The sequence below is a fragment of the Pristiophorus japonicus genome, chromosome 3 (assembly GCF_044704955.1).
Source record: "Pristiophorus japonicus isolate sPriJap1 chromosome 3, sPriJap1.hap1, whole genome shotgun sequence".
Classification (NCBI taxonomy): domain Eukaryota; kingdom Metazoa; phylum Chordata; class Chondrichthyes; family Pristiophoridae; genus Pristiophorus; species Pristiophorus japonicus.
Genome location: NC_091979.1, coordinates 281,521,303 through 281,541,677, shown reverse-complemented (window position 1 = coordinate 281,541,677; position 20,375 = coordinate 281,521,303). Strand labels below are relative to the sequence as shown.

The 20,375-nt window shown below is 46.9% G+C and overlaps 1 protein-coding gene across 2 annotated transcripts in view; it reads right to left on the bottom strand.

Moving 5' to 3' along the window:
* mgmt (O-6-methylguanine-DNA methyltransferase) overlaps positions 1 to 20,375 on the bottom strand; it is a 531,759-nt gene that overhangs the window by 386,609 nt on the left and 124,775 nt on the right. For both annotated transcript variants that reach the window (XM_070875024.1, XM_070875023.1), the window contains one exon: positions 11,612 to 11,751. In XM_070875024.1, the coding sequence (XP_070731125.1) occupies positions 11,612 to 11,751 (140 nt within the window). The remainder of the gene's footprint in view (positions 1 to 11,611; positions 11,752 to 20,375) is intronic.

Genomic DNA, 20,375 nt, shown 5'->3' with positions numbered 1-20,375 from the left:
AGTGCCTTTAACGTCGTGAAACGTCCCAAGGTGCTTCACAGGAGTATTATGCGATTAAAATTTAACAACAAGCCACACAAGTGGAAATCAGCACAAGTGACCAAAAGCTTGGTCAAAGAGGTATGTTTTAAGGAGTGTCGTGAAGAAGGAAAGAGAGGTAGAGAGGCAGGGAGTTCCAGAGCTTGGGGCCTAGGCAACAGAAGGCACAGCCACGAATGGTTGAGCAATTATAATCAGGGCTGTTCAGGAGGGCAGAATTAGAGGCATGCAGACATCGCGGGGGGTTGTGGGACTGGAGGAGATTACAGAGGTAGGGAGGGACGAGGCCATGGAGGGATTTGATAATAAGGATGAGAATTTTGAAATCAAGACTTGCTTAACCGGAAGCCAATGTAGGGCAGCGAGCACAGGGATGATGGGTGAGCGGGACTTGATTTAGGACATGGGCAGCTGAGTTTTGGATCACCTCTAGTTTACTTAGGGTAAAATGTGGGATACCATCATGCAATACCATGTAAAGCCTGGCATGCTGTAAGTGGGAGGCTTCTGAAGAGCCTATCATAATGGTTAGACAGGCAGTCACATTGTATCTTGATGCCACCAGGGTCAGTTGGTACAGCCATCATTGGGAAGAGGAGCCCGCACTAACAACATCTGACAAAGTGTCTACCTCTCTCTTCAGACACTGGGCTGCAGGTGTGGGCGAGAGTTTACAGAGTACCCGTTGGACAGCCTGACCTGCCTGGCATCTTCCCACTTGTCTCATTTTCATCCAAACAAATCCGTTCAAAAGAGAGATCCTAAAACAGGTATTAAGCCCCTTACATATATATGCAAGGGATTTATTGCCTGTTTAAGGTAGCTGCCAGAGTCACTTGAAAAATTTTGCGTGAGACATCTTTCAGGTGCCCTTGGGGTGCACAACATTGGTTCCTATAATTGGTCCTTGTACGTACGACATCCTGACAATGCAGAATTATAAGTTGCTATGAAACCACACTTTAGACAAAAGTGGAAAATGTGAAAAGGATAAAACAAATAATTGCCCTGAACTTATTTTTCATCCAAATGTCAACCCATAGTTCCTTTCTTTAATATTCCTCCTCCTCCTCCTCCTATGTGGTGAGCCCCCAGTGGTTTAAGCAAATCTGCTCGAAGGCTGCTGTTGTTTAAGTGTGGAACCCTTGAGATACTTGTAGTCGGTGATTGCAGATTGCAGCACCTTGGCTGCTGCTGGAGCAGTCTGGACTTGCTGGCTTTCTGGCACCATGGCCGGGATCGGTTGATGGAGCAAACACACCCGACATTCTGAGAGAGGGCCACTCCTCTTGCACCATTGCCACTCCCATTTGGCTGCACCTCATCACTCTCACTAATCTGTAGGACAACAGACTTGAGGAGATCCTATCAATGTGGTACATTAGTCTAGCCAAGGTGGAGCAGATGTTGGAACCCAGAGTCTGAATGCAGTAGTTTGACCTACCATCAAAGCTGCAAAAGTTGGAGACACAGACTCCTGATGCGAGGACCTGGCTACAGTGTCCACAGAGGTTGCCACACGTTCCATGAAGACAGCAGACTGCTGATGTCCTGCGACAGGATGCCACACAAGCTGGAAGCAGACACCTCCAAACTTTCAGGCCTTTTATGGTAACTCCTTGGCATGCTTTCCAATATATCATATACTTGTAATTGTGCTGAAAAAATTGTTCTCTTGAGGCTGGGCTCCCAGATTCAGCATCAGTTTCCTCCACAGCAAAGTTCAGTGCGAGCTTACATTCTGGCGATCTGTCTCCTGGGCTACCCTTTCTGCTAGTTCCTGCTCCTGCTCATGCCTGCTGAGTGCTTCACCAAGTGTAGACCCCTCTTAAAAAAAAAAAGTGCCTGAAGGCTGGTGAGAAGAGAGTCACGAGAAGGCTTCCTTCTTCCTTGTTCTGCAACTGTTACCATGTGAAAAGAGAATGCTGTTAGTGACTGCTGTGAAGGCAGAAAGGAAGAGGTGCACAAGTGTTTAAGGAGGAGAAGTAGTACAGTCTCCTTGTGATTGGTGGAGAAAGAATGTGATGCAGCAAAGGGACGTGTTCAAAGTCCATGGGAATGGAGGGAAAAGGCTTGTGCCAGGTTATGCTGAGAGATGGAAAATTGAAAACCTGTACACACACATGCTACTCTGGTCAAGTCACTGAATCTTTTTCTGCATTGAACCCAGGTCCTGGGGGTGATGCTCCTTGAACTGTCAAACTCAACCACCTCTCTCCAGGCCTGTTGGATAGTGGCCTTCACAATCATCTTACCATTAATTGAAGAGAGAATGTTTCTCCTTGACCTTACATCTTCTACCCGGACCTCCAAAATGTGTTAGAAAACTTGTGGACTTGCCATCAACTAAGTTCTCACAATCTCTCCTTTGCAGCAGTATAACACAGCAATCTTCAAGAAGTGAATGAAACCTCCCTTTAAGAGAAGCCTTCATGTTTTAAATAGGCTTCGAGAAGTGTGTGGGCCGCTCGTTCCCGACACAATCGGGTGGGCAGCCCGCTAGTGTAAATGAGACCCGGCAGTTAAAATCGACCCGACCTCACACCGATGACGCTGGATGAACTTGCTACTCATCCCCGTACCCACCAGTCATCCATCACTGACTGCGTTAATATATAGAGCAGCTTCCCACGCCTAAATAAAGGTTCCCTGATTAGATTATAGCTATTTTGCCAACAACTGACTGTAGCAGCAGAACATGATTATGAACTGATTGGCATGCTGACTATGGTCATATCTTGCTACTCTAGAGACTTCATTGCTAAAGGAAAGAGAAAGTATATTATCAAGTGCCAGTCTGCCTCCACGGTGCTTACTGAGTAGTGACTCCTGACTTCGCATGTCTGAAAACCTCCCTGAGCCACACCCAAGTCAATCACAATCATACTCATTTTATTTTGAGATGAGACAAAGTTTGTATTTGTGCCATATTAGTCAAACATTCTACCCCTTGGATGCAATGTTTTACAACATACATTAAATAAGCATTGTGCATTTTCAAGCCAATAACATATTCACCTTTAACGTCTTTGATTTTAGCGTGCTGCTCTATCCTCCCTCTGACTATTACCCAATATGCTTAAAGAATACCATCTTTAATAGTTATAGATCCCAAGGCACATGTTTGTCAATAATTCAGCCAGTTATCCAGTGGAACATGGCTTTTCCTACCTCAAAAAAATAACAAACACGAATTTAACAGATTTCAAATATTCAGTTACTTTGTATCTTGGAAATAATGTTAACACTAGAGAAATAATCTGCCATTTTATGGCCCCAAGTTTCGACATGATTTGCTCCTGATTTTTTAGGAGCAACTGGTGTAGAACGGAGTATCTTAGAAATCGGAATTCTCGCCATTTCGTTTGCTCCAGTTCTAGTCAGTTAGAACAGTTTCACTTTGGAACAGAAATTTTTTTTCAAAAGGGGGCGTGTCCGGCCACTTACGCCTGTTTTCAAAGTTTCGTCAGTGAAAACTTACTCCAAACTAACTTAGAATGGAGTAAGTGAAGATTTTTGTACGCTCGAAAAAACCTTGTCTACACTTTAGAAAATCAGGTGTAGGTTACAAATCAGGCGTAGGGAATGGAGGGGGGGGGGGTTTAAAGGGAAGTTTACAAACATTAAACACTTCAGTTTTACAAATAAAGAGCCATCATCAATAATAAATGATAAAAACATCAATAAATCAATCAAAAAAAATGAATAAGAAATAATTTTTTTTTTAAATCAATAAATAAAACACTTTCTACTTACCGATTGCAGCACCGGGAGCCCTCCAACATCGTGCTGGGATGCGCCCCACCCCAGTGTGTCTCTGTCAGTGTCTCTATCTCTCTGTCTGTCTGTGTGTGTGTGTCTCTCATTCTCTGTCTGTCAGTGTCTGTGTTTCTGACAGCGAGGGGAGGGGGAGGAGGCGGGTCGAGGGAGAGAGGGGGAGCAGAGGGAGGGAAGGGGGAGGGATGGGGGAGAAGGGGGAGGGGGGGAGAAGGGGGGGAGGGGGAGGAGGAGGAGAAGGGGGGAAAGGAGATGGGGGGGAAGGAGATGGGGGGGAAGGAGATGGGGGGGAAGGAGATGGGGGGGAAAGGAGATGGGGGGGAAAGAGATGGGGGGGAAAGGAGATGGGGGGGAAAGGAGATGGGGGGAAAGGAGATGGGGGGAAAGGAGATGGGGGGAAAGGAGATGGGGGGGAAGGAGATGGGGGGGAAAGGAGATGGGGGGGAAAGGAGATTGGGGGGAAAGGAGATTGGGGGGGAAAGGAGATTGGGGGGGAAAGGAGATGGGGGGAAAGGAGATGGGGGGAAAGGAGATGGGGGGGAAAGGAGATGGGGGGGAAAGGAGATTGGGGGGGAAAGGAGATGGGGGGGGAAAGGAGATTGGGGGGGAAAGGAGATTAGGTGGGAAGGAGATGGGGGGGAAAAGGAGATTGGGGGGAAAGGAGATGGGGGGGGAAAGGAGATGGGGGGGAAAGGAGATTGGGGGGGAAAGGAGATTGGGGGGGAAAGGAGATTGGGGGGGAAAGGAGATTAGGTGGGAAGGAGATGGGGGGGAAAAGGAGATTGGGGGGAAAGGAGATGGGGGGGGAAGGAGATGGGGGGGGAAAGGAGATGGGGGGGGAAAGGAGATGGGGGGGGAAAGGAGATGGGGGGGGGAAAGGAGATGGGGGGGGGAAAGGAGATGGGGAGGGAGGCTAAACGGGCCGGGCCCGAGACTTCGGGCAGGGCCCGTCCCCGTCCCCAGCACCAGATTTACAGGTAGGTGGCGTTGGGTCGGGTCGGGTCGGGGGGAGCGCGGGTCGGGGAAGTGGTGGGAGGGGGTTCGGTTTGGGTCGGGGGGAGGGAGGGAGAGGGAGAGGGAGAGGGAGAGGGAGAGGGAGGTCAGGTCGGCTCCAGTGAGCGGGAGTCGGGTCGGTGTCGGGTCCGGTCCGGAGGCGGGGGCGGGGGGGTGAAGCGGGAGTCGGGTCGGGTCCAGTCCGGGGGGTCGGGTCGGGTCCGGTCCAGGGGCGGGGGGAGGGGAAGCGGGAGTCGGGTCCGTGTCGGGATCGGGTCCGGGGGGGGGGGGGGAGCGGTATTCGGGTCCGGTCCGGAGGCGGGGGGCGGGAAGCGGAAGTCGAGTCGGGTCGGGTCGGGAGGAAGCAGGAGCTGGCCGTGGGAGGAGCCTTATTCACGCAGCCCCAGTGAGGCCATTGGGCCAGGGCTAGGGGCTGCGTGCTTCGGGCCCCTCCCACACAGTTTTGGGCGCCTGGAGCTACTGCACATGCGCACCCACTGTAGCGCGCATGTGCAGAGGTCCCGGCACTGTTTTCAGCGCAGGGTCCTGGCTCCGCCCCCTACTGCTCCTGCTGCGCTGCGCCGAGCTGCAAACGACCTGCAGGGAGCTGGAGAATCTGGAAGTTTTTTTTTAGGCGCACTTTGTGGCGCGAAAAATGGGCGTCCAGGTCGGGACAGCGCCGTTCTAGGCGCGGCTCGAAACTTGGGCCCTATGTAACTATTTTAGGAACTGTGTGAAACTCAAAAACAATTGAACAGCTCAATGACTAAAATTTTCAATTTTAGAACTGTATGTCATATATAGCCGGCTATTTTCAGATATACATCCTTTATGAACTCAAAATCGTAATGATTTAACTGCACTCCAGCAGTAGTTATGAGTACAAGGAAGCTCAGTTATCTAATACATCAGTACTTTGTCATCTGTTTTAACGATATGAACCATGCCAAAATAATCTAACTCAACATTTTTCTCAGATATCTTGGCTGAAAGTTCCTGTAATCCTGTAATTGTTAAGCATTTGTACTACAATAAAAACTGTCAATCGAAGAACAGTGTTCATAAACTCCAGACTAAGTATTGCAGTTAGAATCGTAGTCTAATTATTACACACAATCTGCTGATTATACAAATTCTGGGACATTGTTTTTTTTCATCTTAAATATTAAATGATGTAAAAAAAAATGCTTGCTGTACCAAATGATGCATATTAGTGGAACAGATTACACTACTAAGGGATTTTTCAATGATTGGGTCGAGGATATTGGCTTGCCTCAGTTAAAAAATGCAAATAATACAGATTATGCAGCCATAAGGTTCAGTATGCCATCAAGTCGGATCAACCATAACATACTGATCCCAGCAACATTGTTTTTGAAGTCTAGGTAAGCGTATTCTAACGTGCAGAAGCTAAGAAACTTTAATACTCCACTGTGACAAAAATTTACATTTGACTATTTATCTGTTCAGCTAGAAACATGTACTATATTCCATTCCGGTTCAGCTGTAAAGCTCATTGTAAGGCAAAATTCACACTCTCAGAGCTTATCAAGCCAATGGAATCAGAATACAGATACATGCACTAACTACTGAAAAGAATCACATGTAGTACATTGCATGAAGGTACAGCTGTTCTTGTGAATAGTCAAAGTTGCTGGAAGTGTGAGCTGATAACAGCGCAGCGAGGGCAACAGGGCATCAGGACCCTTGGTGAACAATGGGACAAAGAGTGAATCTCATTAACCAATTAGATTAAAGGATTGAGAAATAAACAGAGGAAGGATTGGGAAGGAGGATGAATTAGAGTGGGTGAATTCAAAGTCAAATCAGGTACTGAAAGAAAAATAAAGTGAGGGAAAGAAAGATTGGATTAAGAGAAAGAAAAAAGAGACAGAAAGGAAAAGTAAGAATTTTTAAGAATGTTTAAGTGAGATTTTTAAAATCTAAAACAATTCACAACTTGAAGGATTGAGATTCCACACTTAACTGTTTACTTTCTGGACAAGAGAGGTTGATTGGCAGTCATTAACAATGATCACATTGTTAAAAGGATACTTACGCTGATAATTACTAGACATAACATTCTGTGGCGAATTTAATGGGTAATTAATGTGCAAATGCAGCAACTTCATGAAAATCGCAGCAGGTTAAGGGCAAGATCCCATTTTCGTGAAGGTAATGGTGGTGCAGCACAAATCACCAAGCAACTTGTGGCGATTCATAATTCACTGGTGTCTCTTCTTCGCCACAGGTTGCTGGCCGATTTACGCACTAATAACGCATGCTTCGTTAAGATACCATTACTTGTTCAGCACAATCTGGCCCAATAGAATAAATCACAGCGTCTTTTCTTTACTTACGGTGATATCACTTCAATACAATTGCAATGTGTGACAGAAGACATACTAAAAAGTTCTTCCATGATATACTGGTCACCAGTCGTCTTGGACCCCCTTGCCACTGGACCAAGAACTTGCTCAGCTAAACCCGTGTGGTTGCCGGTGTGCAACGGCCACCCCACATTAAAAGAACTCACGCACAGGCATCTCCCACTCCGTTAAAATGAATTTCGGGACCTGGACCGTCAGGACCTTCAACTCCATCAGCGATAGGTCGGAACGCCGCACTGCCATAGTTGCCCGGGAACTCAAGAAGCTTTCATATCGACATCACTGCCCGAAGCGAGACCCGGCAGGCAGGGGAAGGCCAGCTCAAGGAACAAGGTGGAGGTTACATCTTCTTCTGGAAAGGGAAACTAGAGGAAGAACGCCGCCTCCATGGAGTCGGCTTCGCCATCAAAAACGAGCTGGTTAATCGCCTCAAAGATTCCCCCTGCGGGGCTAACGAACACCTCATGACTCTTCGAATCACCCTATCCCGGAACCAGTGCGCGACAGTCATCAGTGCGTACGCCCCAACACTCAATGTAACTGATGAGGCCAAAGAGGGCTTTTAAACCAACCTCGAAAAATCCCTGTCCTGCGTCCCCGCGGGCGACAAACTGATCCTCCTCGATGATTTCAACACCAGGGTCGGCAGGGACACAGACCGCTGGGGAGGCGTCATTAGCAGAGAGGGGGTAGGGAAAGCCAACTCCAGTGGTACCCTACTCCTGACAAAATGTCGAGAGCATGAACTCTTCATCACCAACACCGTGTTCCACCAGAGGGACAAATACAAGGCATCGTGGCAACACCCGCGCTCCAAGCACTGGCACCTGCTCGACTACGTCATCGTCCGAGCCAGGGATCACAAGGATGTGCGCATCACCCGCGCCATGACAGGAGCCAACGACTGCTGAACAGACCACCGCCTAATCTGATCCATCATCGACATCAACATAGCCCTAAAGCGGAGGAGGCAGCAGAAGCAGCGCCGCAAAAAAGTCAAGCCGGAGCACTTAAGGACCCAGCTAAGAGAGCCCTATACAGCTAGTGCCTCACAATTAACCTGGCGTGCCTTGATGACCCTGAGACGCAGAATGCCCACAGTGCTTGGTCTGCCCTCCAGGCCTCCATAACTAATGCCTGCAAAGAGATGCTCGGTTACTCAACCAGGAAACACCAGGACTGATTTGATGAGAATGATCAGGAGATCCAAGAGCTAACAGATTGCAAGTGCAGGGCATTTCTGGGCCTTAAACAACCACCCAACACGGGAGCAGCAAAGCAGCATCACAGACGGCTCAAGGCTGAAGTCCAACAAAAATCCAGGGTCCTAAAGAACAGGTGGTGGATGGAGAAAGCACAGGAGATACAGCAGCTGGCTGACAACCATGGTGTGCGAGGATTCTTCATCCAGTCAAGGCCACCTACTGGCCAAACACCCAAGGCCCCACCCCACTGCTGGCCAAGAACAGGGAAACACTCATCAAGGACACCAAGGCAATCGGGCCCGCTGGAAGGAGCACTTCGAAGATCTCCTCAATCGAGACTCTGCCTTTGACTCGAGTGTTCTCGACTCCATCCCGCAGCATGCTACCCGCCACCACCTCAGTGAGACCCCAACACTGCACAAGGTAGAAAAAGCCATTAGACTGCTTAAAAACAACAAGGCAACGGGTGCAGATGGAATCCCTGCTGAGGTATTGAAGTATGGCGGAGAGGCACTGTTGGCGCGAATACACGACCTCATCTCTATCATCTGGAGGGAGGAAAGCATGCTGGGGGATCTCAGAGATGCAGTAATTGTGACCATCTTTTAAAAAGGGAACAAGTCCGACTGCGGCAACTACAGAGGAATCTCCCTGCTTTCAGCCACTGGGAAAATCGTCGCTAGAGTCCTCCTCAACCATCTTCTTCCCGTGGCCAAGGAGCTTCTCCCAGAGTCAGAGTGCGGATTTTGTCCCCTATGGGGCACAACGGACATGATTTTTACAGCGCAACAACTACAGGAAAAATGCAGGGAACAGCACCAGCCCTTATACATGGCCTTCTTCGACCTTACAAGGGCCTTTGACATTGTCAACCGCGAGGATCTATGGAGCGTCCTCCTCCGCTTCGGATGCCCCCAGAAGTTCGTCACCATCCTCCGCCTGCTCCACGACGACATGCAGGCCGTGATCCTTACTAGTGGATCCATCACAGACCCAATCCACGTCCGGACCGGGGTCAAACAGGGCAGCGTCATCGCCCCAACCCTCTTCTAAATCTTCCTTGCTGCCATACTCCACCTCACAGTCAACAAGCTCCACGCTGGAGTGGAACTAAACTACAGAACCAGTGAGAACCTGTTCAAGCTGCGCCATCTCCAGGCCAGGTCCAATCCACCCCAACCTCTGTCATCGAGCTACAGTACGCGGATGATGCCTGCGTCTGCGCACATACAGAGGCTGAACTCCAGGACATAGTCGACGTATTTATTGAGGCATACGAAAGCATGGGCCTTACGGTAAACATCCGTAAGACAAAGGTCCTCCACCAGCCTGTCCTCACCGCACAGCACTGCCCCCTAGTCATCAAGATCCACGGCACTGCCCTGGACACCGTGAATCATTTCTCGGGAGCCTCCTATCAACAAGAGCAGGCATCGCCGACGAGATCCAACACCGCCTCCAGTGTGCCAGTGCAGCCTTCGGCTGCCTGAGGAAAAGAGTGTTTGAAGACCAAGTTCTCAAAACTGCCACCAAGCTCATGGTCTACAGGGCTGGAGTAATACCTGACCTCCTGTATGGCTCAGAGATATGGACCATGTACAGCAGATACCTCAAGTTGCTGGAGAAATATCACCAACGATGTCTCCACAAGATCCTACAAATCCCCTGTGAGGATAGGCGCACCAACATCAGCGTCCTCATCCAAGCTAACATCCCCAGCATTGAAACACTGACCACACTTGATCAGTTCGCATGCCAGACACAAGACTCCCAAAGCAAGTGCTCTACTCGGAACTCCTTCACGGCCACCGAGCCAAAGGTGGGCAGTGGAAACGCTACAAGGACACCCTCAAAGCCTCCATGATAAAGTGCGACTTCCCCACTGACACCTGGGAGTCCCTGGCCCAAGACCACCCCTTAATTGGAGGAAATGCATCCGAGAGAGCGCTGAGCACCTCGAGTTTTAACGTCGAGAGCATGCAGAAATCAAGCACAGGCAGCGGAAAGAGCGTGAGGCAAACCAGTCCCACCCACCCCTTCCCTCAACGACTATCTGTCCCACCTGTGACAGAGTTTGTGGCTTTCGTATTGGACTGTTCAGACACCAAAGAACTCACTTCAGGAGTGGAAACAAGTCTTCCTCGATTCCGAGGGACTGCCTATGATGATACTTTGTTTTATTCACTCTTAGGCAGATCACTTTTCTAACCCTTAAAATTTCTTATTCAGTATTGTTGTTGGAATTTGGAATGTGTTTATTTAAGGAGACTAATTACTGTGAATGGGTTTCACTACTTCTATTTACAATATCCAATTCAACACCTCAGCATATTCATTTGTGTTTTGTAATACACTTAAAATGTAACCACAGACTGTGCCATACCGTTCTGGTAATGGCAATTTTCTTTAAATTCATTTAAGACTCAAATTAAAGTTTATGATTGAACTTTCATGTCTTGAAATGATCAACACATACATTTATCATTTATTTTAGTGAACAACCAATGTTGGCTTAAACTTTGCTGCTAGTAAATAAAACAGTTAAAGCCAGGCTTCAGTGACAGCACAACACAAACTTCAACATTTGTAAGTAATTTACCTATGGCACTTCAGAGAGTTACAAGGAAGGAGGGAGGGAGGGAGGGAGGGAGGGAGGGAAGGAAGGAAGGAAGGAAGGAAGGAAGGAAGGAAGGAAGGAAGGAAGGAAGGAAGGAAATAAATAAATAAATAAATTAATGAATGAATTCATATAGCGCCTTTCATGATCACTGGACATCTCAAAGCGCTTTACAACCAATGAAGTACTTTTGGGGTGTAGTCACTGTTGTAATGTGGGAAACAAAGCAGCCAATTTCTGTATAACTCCCACAAACCGCAATGTGATAATGACCAGATAATCTGTTTTTGTTATGTTGATTGAGGGATAAATATTGACCAGGACACCAAGGATAACTCCCCTGTTCTTCTTTGAAATAGTGCCATGGGATCGTTTACGTCTACCTGAGAGAGCAGATGGGACCTCGGTTTAGCGGCTCATCCGAAAGACGGATTTTAAAACCTGTTTATTAATTCAAGGTAAGCTCTTGGTTTATTAGTTGATAAAAGAGCTTCGATTTGATCAAATGTGTTATTACATGGGGGGCTTTTTTCTCTCCATCAATAACTGTAATTAATCAAATAACTGAAGGCCAATTATAATGTACACACCTGTCCTCGGGTACAAAACTCTCCTGGAGCTGAACGGAGTGAATGCCTTCTTCACAGCCGGACACTTGGATGGTACCAATAGGACTTTGCAGAGCTGCTGTCATTTGCTTGCAGTCACTTGTGTTGTTCTTCTTGGCAATCTACACAAAGAAAATCACAGGTCCTTATAAGTACTTAAACAATCACCCCCAACTGACCCAATAGCAGCCAGTAGTTATTGCTAAACTATATTAATTAATCCTTTGAGCACTTATGGTTCCGTAAGATCTTTGTACTCAGAAAAAATTGAAGGAGGTAGCAGTTTGGTTAGAAAACAGTGTGAGTGGGAAAACATTCACTTTGATTTGAATGTTTAGCATTAGACTTTTACAATTTTTGTTCACGTAATATTCTTATTTACTCCTTTTACCTCCCTAATTCTCCCAAGACCAGATCCCCACACCCGCTGTTACCCACACCTCTACTTTAGCCTAACACAAGCAATGCTAGATGAGGTTGCATTTCCCTCACAAAGCAATAACTGAGTTGTGCCAGCTGCTTGCCAGCTGTGGGCAGAGCTCACAAGGGAGACCTTCAGCTAAATGAGTCCTGCTATCATGGTTCCCCTTTGGCAAGGAACTGAACTCAATCTTTTGCTGACATGTAGCTCTTCCTCCAGAATCACGACAGCTCACGTTCAGGAAAAATTCTACTGCTCCTTCTCGTCGGGATTCCTCCACCTTGTCCCAAATTGTACTGCACATTTCCCATCATTGATTAAAAAACATTCCAATGAAAATAAATCTGACAACCTCCCTAACGTTAAAGATCATCATCCCTTCCCTTAGTGCCTACTATTGCATGACTTGTCAATCCTAGCTTCTAATTTGGACATTGGTAGGAGGTTGTGGGTAGTCGAGGTGGCATTTCATTGTCTTTGGCGGTATTCTGGTTCCCCATTATTAACTAAGTAGAGAAAGTAAAGGTCTGTGTGCCATCATATGAAAGAAAAATAAGACAGCCTTGGTTTTATATATCGCCTTTGACGACGTCAGGACATCCCAAAGTGCTTTACAATGAAGTACTTTAAAATGTAGTCACTGGTGTGTGACGTACAAAATGCAGCTGCCAAGTGCTGCAATAAATATTCAGCCTAGATTTTGTGGGAATTGAACCCACAACCTTTCGACTCATAAGTGAGAGTGCTACCAACTGACCAAACTGGCTGCCCCAGTTCTTTCAGCTGCTGCAGCAGCACCAGGTTTTTCTCCCCAATCCACCCTTCAGGCTAATATGGATGGGAGTCAACATGAATATGTAATGCAGGTCACGGAGAAAAATCAAATGGTTCTTGGAAGTGTAACACAGGCCAGGCAGAAGTGCAGTTTCAGTGGTAAACTGGCCAAGGAGGAAAAAGTTGGCATTATTCATCTTTTTTGCACTGCACTGGACTAATTTTGATCCTATTTGAGAACATAAGAAATAGGAGCAGGAGTAGGCCATACTGCCCCTCGAGCCTGCTCTGCCATTTAATCCGATCATGGCTAATCCGATCATGGATTCAGGTCCGCTTCCCTGCCCGCTCCCCATAACCCCTTATCGTTTAAGAAACTGTCTATTTCTGCCTTAAATTTATTCAATGTCCCAGCTTCCACAGCTCTCTGAGGCAGCGAATTCCACAGATTCACAACCCTCTGAGAGAAGAAATTTCTCCTCATCTCAGTTTTAAATGGGCGGCCCCTTATTCTAAGACCATGCCCTCTAGGTCTAGTCTCCCCCATCAGTGGAAACATCCTCTCTGCATCCACCTTGTCAAGCCCCCTCATAATCTTACACGTTTCGATAAGATCACCCCCTGGACTAGCTTTGATTGTCTAAGGGAGTCAGAGAGGAATTTTCCAGATTTCTTTCTCCCTAATTCGGCCTTAATTAAGAATCTGTTGTTTTGTCTCTTAGGAGATTACGGCTGGAATTTGTCCTAAAAAAAATGTGAGTTTGGAGCGTGGGGGCAGTTAAATTGTCAAAAATGGGATTCCTGACCTGATCCCGTCTCCAAATTGCCCACTTCCAGTTTTGTCAGAGGTGGGTCGGTTGCGGGTAGCCAACCCGTTTGCCAGGGGGTGATAGCAACTTAAATATTGTAATAAGGCTAGAAGCCTCTTTTTCCCTTCCATTTTGAATTTAACCACATGTGGATGGGCTTCACACAATTAGTGAAACCCGGCAGTTAAATCGAGGCAGGTACTGCTGCATCCAGGAGGCAAGTGGCTTTATACATACCCCCTGAATCTAAGGTCCCTACCATATCCATCCCCTGTGATCGGAGACCCCACCTCGAGGCTTCCGATCCGCACCATGAGGCCTGCCCCTCCCCCACCCCAACAATGATGCTAAGGCTGGCCACTATGCTATTGTGGCCGGCCCCAATCCTCTCCACACTCCTGCCAATGCTCGACCCCACTTCCCCATACCCCATACTGACCCCCCCACCCCTCCCAACCCCACTGATCTCCGGCCGACCACCCCCCCGCACAACCCCATCGATCTCAGGCTGACCCCCCACCCCTCCCAGCCGCACTGATCTCCGGCCGATCACCCTGCCCCCCACCTCCCACACCCCCTACCGATCTCAGGCTGACCACGCCCCCACAACACCACCACTCTCAGGCTGACCAACCCCTATCTTCCAACCCCCCTCCCCATGATCCCCGATGTAACCGTTCTCTGACATCCACGCTCCCTGCGATCACCGAGGCAGCCATTCCCCGACCACCCCCAACCCCGCGATCCCAGAAGCTGCTGTTCACCGACCCTCCCCCCCTCTCCGAGGCAGCCATTCTCTGACCCTCCCACCTCCTGCGATCTTCTGAGGCAGACGTTCCCCAACCCCACCCCCTCCGCAATCCCTCTCCTGGACCGACTCCTCGCTCCCTCTCTGCAACTACCCACCCACAGCCAGCCAGCCTCCCAATCTGGCAGGCACCGTCTGGTAATCTTAGGTCTCACTTACAAATCAGGCCCTTCCAGTGACGTCAGCAGGGCCAGTGGGAAACCCGGCCTCCCAGGGTTCCTGCCTGCCTCGGAGGCCCCCATCCCCTCCCCCAACCCGCCTACATCCAGAGAATTCCGGCCTACTTGGCTATTGGTGGGTGGGGCTGTCGTGAATCATGATGCTTAAGGCACCGTGACTGTGAGGGGCAGTCGCAATGGAACAGTTGGTCTTTTCTTGTCCATCATTCTCGTATACTCAATTTTATTTTTTTCTAACATATTGTACGTCACAGAAATATAGAGTGTTGTAACACCAACTGGCATTTCTTTTGCCTCACTCTTAACAATCTTGGGCTGTATGAGAACATCCTTGATGTACAGATAATGGTGCAAGATTTTAACATCTGCCACTAAGGCATGACAGTTCAAAATATTAAAATCTTTTAATGGTATAATCAGAATTGTACATGCAAGATAACAGCAATGTAAATATAAATATATTCCAAATAAGAATATATTATATTCAAAAAGCGGTTATATTATGGTGACATGCGGTGCTGAAAGGGTCTTGAGCAAAGAAAAATCTGTCATTAATAAGTTTGCATCTACATTAGATGACTCAAGATGTACAAATCAACTTTATTTCTATAATACCTGGATTATTTCCTCAAGATATCATAATTGAAGTGAGATTTGATTGTCCAATCCTTATTCCAGCAGACAAAGGTCCAGTAAGTAAAACTACTCTCTGATCTAAAACAGCCATTCATTTGAAATAATGAGGGCAATTTTAAGCCTACCCATCCAGTGGAGTCACCAGTTGCTAGAGGTGAGTAGTGGGTCTAGGTTATACAGCCACAATAGTCCAGCCAGCACAACAGAGATGCACTGTTAAATGTGCTCTTCTCTCAGGAGTTAGGACTCACACCATAACATAGGAAGAACTGTGGCCTCTTGTTCAAGATAATATGGAAAAGCTCTAAGCTTGTCACTGGGTGAAAAATGGAAAAAAATTGTGTTTCATTTCCTATCACAACCTGGCACCTTGACATGCATATTACATACAATTATATCTTAGAAAAATGGATACCCAAGATTGAAGAGTAACAAGACTATAATCTAATCAAGGTGTTCAGATGACATCAGTGATTTATGAATATTAACTGAACCCTGGGATTAAATTACTGCCTCGGACTCACTCCCTGAACTCTGTATTTTATTTAATTTAGCTGGTTTCATTTTTAAGTCACAAAATACAATTGCTGTTGCTTTCTATTCTGGAGAGTTAGAGCAAATTTAAGTTTATTAGTGCTGTGGGAAAGTGAAATTGAATTTGTCCCATCCTTCTCTAATAACGACAGGAAACACAAGTTTCATACATTTTTAATTTTCCACTAAGATATTAATATATAGTGGAAATAATGTATTTGATACTTTTGTGCCAAACTCACTGTTAAACCAGTGGCTGATAATGTTCACACAAGAGTATAAAAACACTCTTTTATTTTAATACCCCGTCCAGCGAGAACAGTGCGTGGTAAGGGTTAAACTTGTCTGAGTCTATTTAAGGCCACATCGTTCCGCCCTGCTGACATTTTATCTTCACTGATTTTGAGGTCAGCTGGGGCTCCTGCTGCAGGAGGGCGGGAGTTCTAATCTAACTGGATCCTCGGCACCCTCCAGCTCCTGAACCGAGTTTTTCTCCGGCCCGCTGGTACTGATGTCAACCCCACCGGGTTTGGGCGAGAGACTGACCTGGATTATTTAAATGAAGCTCGGGCTTCACGCTGAGCTTACCCGAAGGGGTTTCCCTCCCGCCCTGCAACCCCGAACATCCCGAGTTAAAATCAACCCCATCATTACTGCAGCAAAATCATTCTCATTAAAGAAATTGCAAAGTACAGAGGATGCAGCATAATGTTCACCAGAATCTGTAGAAAATAATCGAGTTGTAGTTTATTTGACAACTATTAAAACCATAGACTGCTTATTCTAAGAACCTGAGAAACCATTATGATACACCTTTATTCAGGCTTGGTTAACAACAACAGAATCTCAAAATGCATACCTGATTTAAGAGAGCACAAGAACATAAGAATTAGGGGCAGGAGTACGCCATTCAGTCCCTCGAGCCTGCTCCGCCATTCAATAAGATCATGGCTGATCTTCGACCTCAACTCCACTTTCCTGCACTATCCCCATATCCCTTGATTCCCTTAATATCCAAAAATCTACCGATTTCTGTCTTGAATATACTCAATGACCGAGCCTGCACAGCCCTCTGAGGTGGAGAATTCCAAAGGTTCACCACCCTCTGAGTGAAGAAATTTCTCCTCATCTCAGTCCTAAATGGCTGAGCCCTTATTCTGAGACTGTGACCCCTGGTTCTAGACTCCCCAGCCAGAGGAAACATCGTCTCTGCATCTACCCTGTCAAGCCCTGTAAGAATTTTGTATGTTTCACTGAGTCACCTCTCATTCTTTTAAACTCTGGAGAATTTAGGCCGAGTCAACTGTTGTAGATATACTAATATTGCCATAATTGTTTAAATTAAATTGCAGTTTATGTAGCTCAGCTTGCTTTACAGGCGAATAACTAATGGCCACAGATATGTGGGATAACAAAGTAATAGGAGATAAACAGAAACCCAAAGTATCTCTCATTGATACATCAACAAGGGTAGTGTCTGACCCAGTGGTGCCTTTATAGTAGAACAAAAGTATGACCTCTGTGGTAGCTATAGTCATTCTCATGTGATTAAGTTGCAACAATATTGGGATAAAATGAGATACACTCAAGCAAGCAAAGAAACCATGCATCTGAAATTAATGATTTGCCAAGAAGCATTCTGCAATTGAAGAAGTGGAGGGAGCTAAGGATGGATCTTTGAGGCATTCTTCAGGTGACATGTGGGAGTGGGAGGAGAAGTAATTGCTAGAGATGTTCTAGTTACTATCGTATAGGCAAGAGTTGAGGTCAGACCAGTATATATTATAAAGGCTCAACATAACTTACTTGCTTTTGTACTCTATGCCTCTATTTATGAAGCCCAGAATGCTTTTTTAAACTGCTTTTTTAACCTCCTCTGCCACCTTCAACAATTAGTGTACACATACACCCAGATCTCTCTGTTCCTGCACCCCCTTTAGAATTGTATCCTTTAGTTTATTTTGCCTCTCCTCGTTCTTGTTACCAAAATGTATCACTTCACACTTTTCTGCGTTAAATTTCATCTGCCACGTGTCCGCCCATTCCACCAGCCTGTCTATGTGCTCTTGAAGTCTATCACTATCCTCCTCACTGTTCACTATACTTCCAAGTTTTGTTTCATCTGCAAATTTTGAAATTGAGCCCTCTGCGCTCAAGTCTAAGTCATTAATATATTCAAGAAAAGCAGTGGTCCCAGTACAGGCTCCTGGGGAACACCACTGTATACCTTCTTCCAGTCCAACCATTCACCACTGCTCTCTGTTTCCTCTCACTTAGCCAATTTTGTATCCATGCTGCCACTGTCCCTTTTATTCCATGGGCTTCAGCTTTGTTGGCAAGCCTATTATGTGTCACTTTATCAAACGCCTTTTGGAAGTCCATGTACACCACATCAACCGCATTGCTCTCATCAACCCTCTCTGTTATCTCATCAAACAACTCAATCAAGTTAGTTAAACATGATTTGCCTTTAACAAATCCATGCTGGCTTTCCTTAATTAATCCAGATTTGTCCAAGTGACTGTTAATTTTGTCCCGGATTATTGTTTCCAGAAGCTTCCCCACTACCGAGGTTAAACAGACTGGCATGTAGTTGCTGGGTTTAACCTTACACCCTTTATTGAGCAAGGGTATAACATTTGCAACTCTCCAGTCCTCTGGCACCAGCCCCGTATCTAAGGAGGATTGGAAGATTATGGCCAGTACCTCCGCAATTTCCACCTTTACTTCCTGCAGCATTTTAGGATGCATCCCAAGAGGCGACTTATCTACTTTAAGTATAGCCAGCCTTTCCAGTACCTTTCCTTTATCAATTTCCATCCCTCCAGTATCTCCACTACCTCCTCTTTCACTATGACTTTGGCAGCATCTTCTTCCTTGGTAAAGACAAATGGAATGTACTCATTTACTACCTCAGCCATGCCCTCTGCGTCCGTGCGTAGGTCTCCTTTTTGGTCTCTAATCGACCCCACCACTCCTCTTACTATCCGTTTACTATTTATATGCCATGCCATGTGCAGTGTTAGAAATCAGGGGTTCAAAATGTATAAAACTGACATGAAAAATGAAGAATGCGATGTTTAAATCGTTGTTTTGAACTGGAGACAAAATGTCTCCTCAGACTAGTATTAGATGCTTCGATATGCTAATGTTTTGGTGCCCTGCTGAGATGTTATAGCATATTGTATAGAGGACCTGTGTGAAGGAGGGAGGAGGACAGTAGGAATGTGTGCGTGCGTGTGTGTGTACTAGGCTTATGCAGCAGAACCTGGTCTCCAATCATCTTGGATCCCCTGGTCATTGGACCAAGACCTTGCTCTGTCAAGCCCGTGTGGTAGCTGGTGTGCAACGGCCACCCCACGTTAAAATAATTCACGCACAGGCATCTTCCACCCTTTAAAATGAAGTTCGGGACCTGGAACGTCAGGACCCTCATGGACAACCCCAACAGCGACAGACCGGAACGCCGTATTGCTATCGCTGCCTGAGAATTCAGACATTTCGACATAGACATCGCCACCCTAAGCGAGACTTGGCAGGCAGGGGAAGGCCAGCTCAAGGAACAAGGTGGTGGTTACACCTTCCTCTGGAAAGGTAAACCAGAAGAAGAATGCATCTCAGAGACCAGAAGGGGCATCTCAGAGACTCCCCTTGCAGGATAAACGAACACCTCATTATCCTTTGGCTTACCTAGCCCGGAACCAGTGCGCTGCAGTCATCAGTGCGTGTGCCCCAGCACTGGAAACCACAGACAAAGCCAAAGAGGAATTCTACTACAGCCTTGAACAATCCCTGTCCCGAGTCCCAATGGGCGACAAGCTGATCCTCCTTGGCGACTTTAACGCCAGAGTTGGAAAGGACACAGACCTCTAGGGCGGTGTGATCGGCAGAGGGGCTAAGGAAAACCAATTCCAACGGTAACCTCCTCCTGATTAAATGCTTAGAACATGGTCTTGTCATAACCAACACCTTGTTCCATCGGAGACAAGTACAAGGCCTCATGGCAACATCCTCACACCAAGCACTGGCATTTGCGAGACTACGTTATCGTCCGAGCGAGGGACAGCAAGGACATCCGCATCACCCGCGCCATGACAGGAGCTGACGACGGTGGGACAGACCACCGCTTAATCCGCTCTGTCACTTCCATCAATGTAGCCCCAAAACAACGGCTGCAACAGCAATACTGCCACACAAAAATCAATGCTGGAGCACTCAAAGACTCTGCTAAGAAAGCTCTATTCAGCCAGCACCTCACAACCAACCTGACAACTTCCAGTGAACCGGAGAGGCAGAGTGTCCATAGTGCCTGGTCTGCCCTCAAGGCCTCCATAATTAGCACCTGTGAAGAGACGCTTGGTCACTCAATCAGGAAACATCAAGGCTGGTTTAACGAGAATGACCAGGAGATCTAGGAGCTAATAAGCTGCAAACACAAGGCATTCTTGAACTGGAAACAGCAACATAACTCGAGAGCAAGAAAGCAGCTCTATACACGTCTGACGGCCGAAGTCCAACATAAAACTTGCGACCTAAAAAACAGATGGTGGGTAGGCAAAATGCAGGAGACCCAGCAACAAGCCGA